The 2,196-nt window shown below is 58.1% G+C and overlaps 1 protein-coding gene across 2 annotated transcripts in view; it reads right to left on the reverse strand.

Annotated features, from left to right (window-relative positions):
• Positions 1-807, reverse strand: part of nAChRbeta1 (nicotinic acetylcholine receptor beta1) — a 404,305-nt gene extending 403,498 nt beyond the window's left edge. The window contains exon 1 of one of the 2 annotated variants that reach the window (XM_076213927.1): positions 155-807. In XM_076213927.1, coding sequence (XP_076070042.1) covers positions 155-239 — 85 coding nt within the window. In that variant the 5' untranslated portion in view covers positions 240-807. The remainder of the gene's footprint in view (positions 1-154) is intronic. The other variant, XM_076213926.1, reaches the window with a different exon arrangement.
• Positions 808-2,196: the final 1,389 nt, after the last annotated feature.

A 2,196-nucleotide genomic window follows, 5' to 3' on the forward strand; every position in this document is an offset into this window, starting at 1 on the left:
TGCCTGAGGAGGACGAGGATAAGGAAGAGGACGAAGTCAAGGACGAGAAAGATGTGGAGAAGGAGGAGGAGGAGGAGGAGGAGAAGGGGGAGGAGGAGGTCTAAGAAGAGGAGGACGAGGTGGAGGTGGAGTAGGAGGACGACCTCGGACCTACCTGTGTGAAGGCTCAACGCCAGGGCCAGGAGAATGACGAGGGGAGCCATGACCGACCACGGAGGACGACCTGCTCCTGCCAGCATCGCTGCCGTCCGTGCGAGCGGTCGGGCACCTGCAGGGGGGTGGTGGTGTAGGTAGAAGAGGTTGCCCGTTACTTGCGCGACCTCAGCGTCGACACGCCGCCAGCCAGCCAAGTGCCCCAGCGGCTCCGCGCCACCAGCTCCGGCCTGACAGCGCCCTGGGCACCAGCTGACCTTACACCCTCATGGGGCGGGTCAGGTCACGAGGTAGGCATGGGTAAGGTCGAGACAAGCTACCTCAACAGTGGAGAGGGGCGAGAGGCAAGGCTCCCGCCATCTTTCCCTTGGCTTGGCCCCTCTGCTGTTTCCAGCGACACAGCATACAGCAGGCAGGGCTGGGTGGTGGTGGTGTGGTACCGGGCGTGGTGCTGGCGTGTCGCGCGTGGTGGTGGTGGTGGTAGTGGTGGTGGTAGTGGTACACAGCTGGTGACGCTCCACGAGCTGGTGAGGCGCCCACACCACAGGGTCGGCACAAAGGGTCACACCGCGGATCACACTGGGTGCCTAGGTTGGCGAGGCCACACGGCAAGGTTAACACAGCCCCGGAATCAGCGCCACACTGAGCGAGGCCTGGGTGGGTACTCGTGCGCACAACAGCCCGCGCCTGCCAGCCAATCACGCGCCGCCGCCCAGGCTCGGCTCGAGTATTGACGCCGGCACCGTCGATACGACGACGATGCGCGGCCACACACGCCGAGCCACCACCAGCTTCAGCAGCACCAGCTTCAGCAACACCAGCTCCAGCACCATCACCAGAATCAGCTGTACCGCCGCCGTCTACCACCACCTGGAACACAACTGGTGTAAACCGCAGTGCCACTCTCTCCCTCCCGACTCCCCTCCCTTCACCCGTCTCCCCCGGTTCGCAGGCACCCTGAACACCAAAAACACCAATTTCGGGAATCACCAGGCCAGGACCGATTACAGACATTATGGTTATCACCATGAGTACATTCAACACCAGGTTCATCACTACAGTAACACTCCCCCTCCTCTTCCCCCCTCCCCTTCCCCTCTTCCTTCCCCCCTCCCCTCCCCTCCCCCCACCTCCTACTTCTCTCGCCAGCTGAACCAGTCCCGGTTTCAGATCTCCCAGCATCAGCTGTAGCACGATCGGTGCCGACTTCAGGCCAACTAGCACCATCTGCAGAACGAGGCCCCAGGTGGTGTACAGCAAGCACTGCCTTCAGCACCTTCAGTGTTAACTTCAGTGCAATGGTGCACTGGCTTCAGCAGCCCGCATCGGCTTCAGCATCCAGGTGGAGTAGCGTCACTACTACCAGCCCCTGCGGTGGCAGCTTCAGTACGAGTAAGATAGACTTTATCAACTTCGGGAGTCACTGAACAATAGCTACGTCATCCCCGGCACAAACCGCAGCATCAGCAGTTGTGGTGTTACCTCATTCAAGAAATCGGAACGAACTTGAGCATTACTAGTAATAATACAAAAAAAATATAGCTACCTGCCCCCCGCCCCCCCACTTCCCCAGCCCCTGTACCCCGGCACCCAACCCCTCCGTCCAGTCGCAGCAACAAGACCAAATTCAGAATGAACAACTTCAGCATCGGTCTTAAAGTTACTCTATCTAGTTTCGGGCACTGCTGACATAGATTCTGCCTCGGTATCTACAGAACATTTTTCACCTTCAGGACTTCAGTGTAAACAATGGTAACTTCATCACCACTAGCATCAGATTCACTGGCCCTTTTACGAGCACAGATTTTTAATTTTTTTTATTTTCGTCGTTTTTAACTGAACCAATCCCAACCCAGGGCAACCAACTTCTTCAGAAGCCTCCACAGTCCAGCCTGACTGTGAGAATCCGCATACTCGGCACCTCCACCTTCTGTACCATCACCTTCTTCACCACTCCTCCTCCTCCTCCTCCTCCTCCTCCTCCTCCCCCTCCTCCCTCCACCATTGTTTTCGCACTTGCCTCATCTTCAGCGCCTTCTACAG

This window comes from Oratosquilla oratoria, chromosome 32 (assembly GCF_046742065.1).
Source record: "Oratosquilla oratoria isolate Oo_2021 chromosome 32, ASM4674206v1, whole genome shotgun sequence".
NCBI lineage: Eukaryota > Metazoa > Arthropoda > Malacostraca > Stomatopoda > Squillidae > Oratosquilla > Oratosquilla oratoria.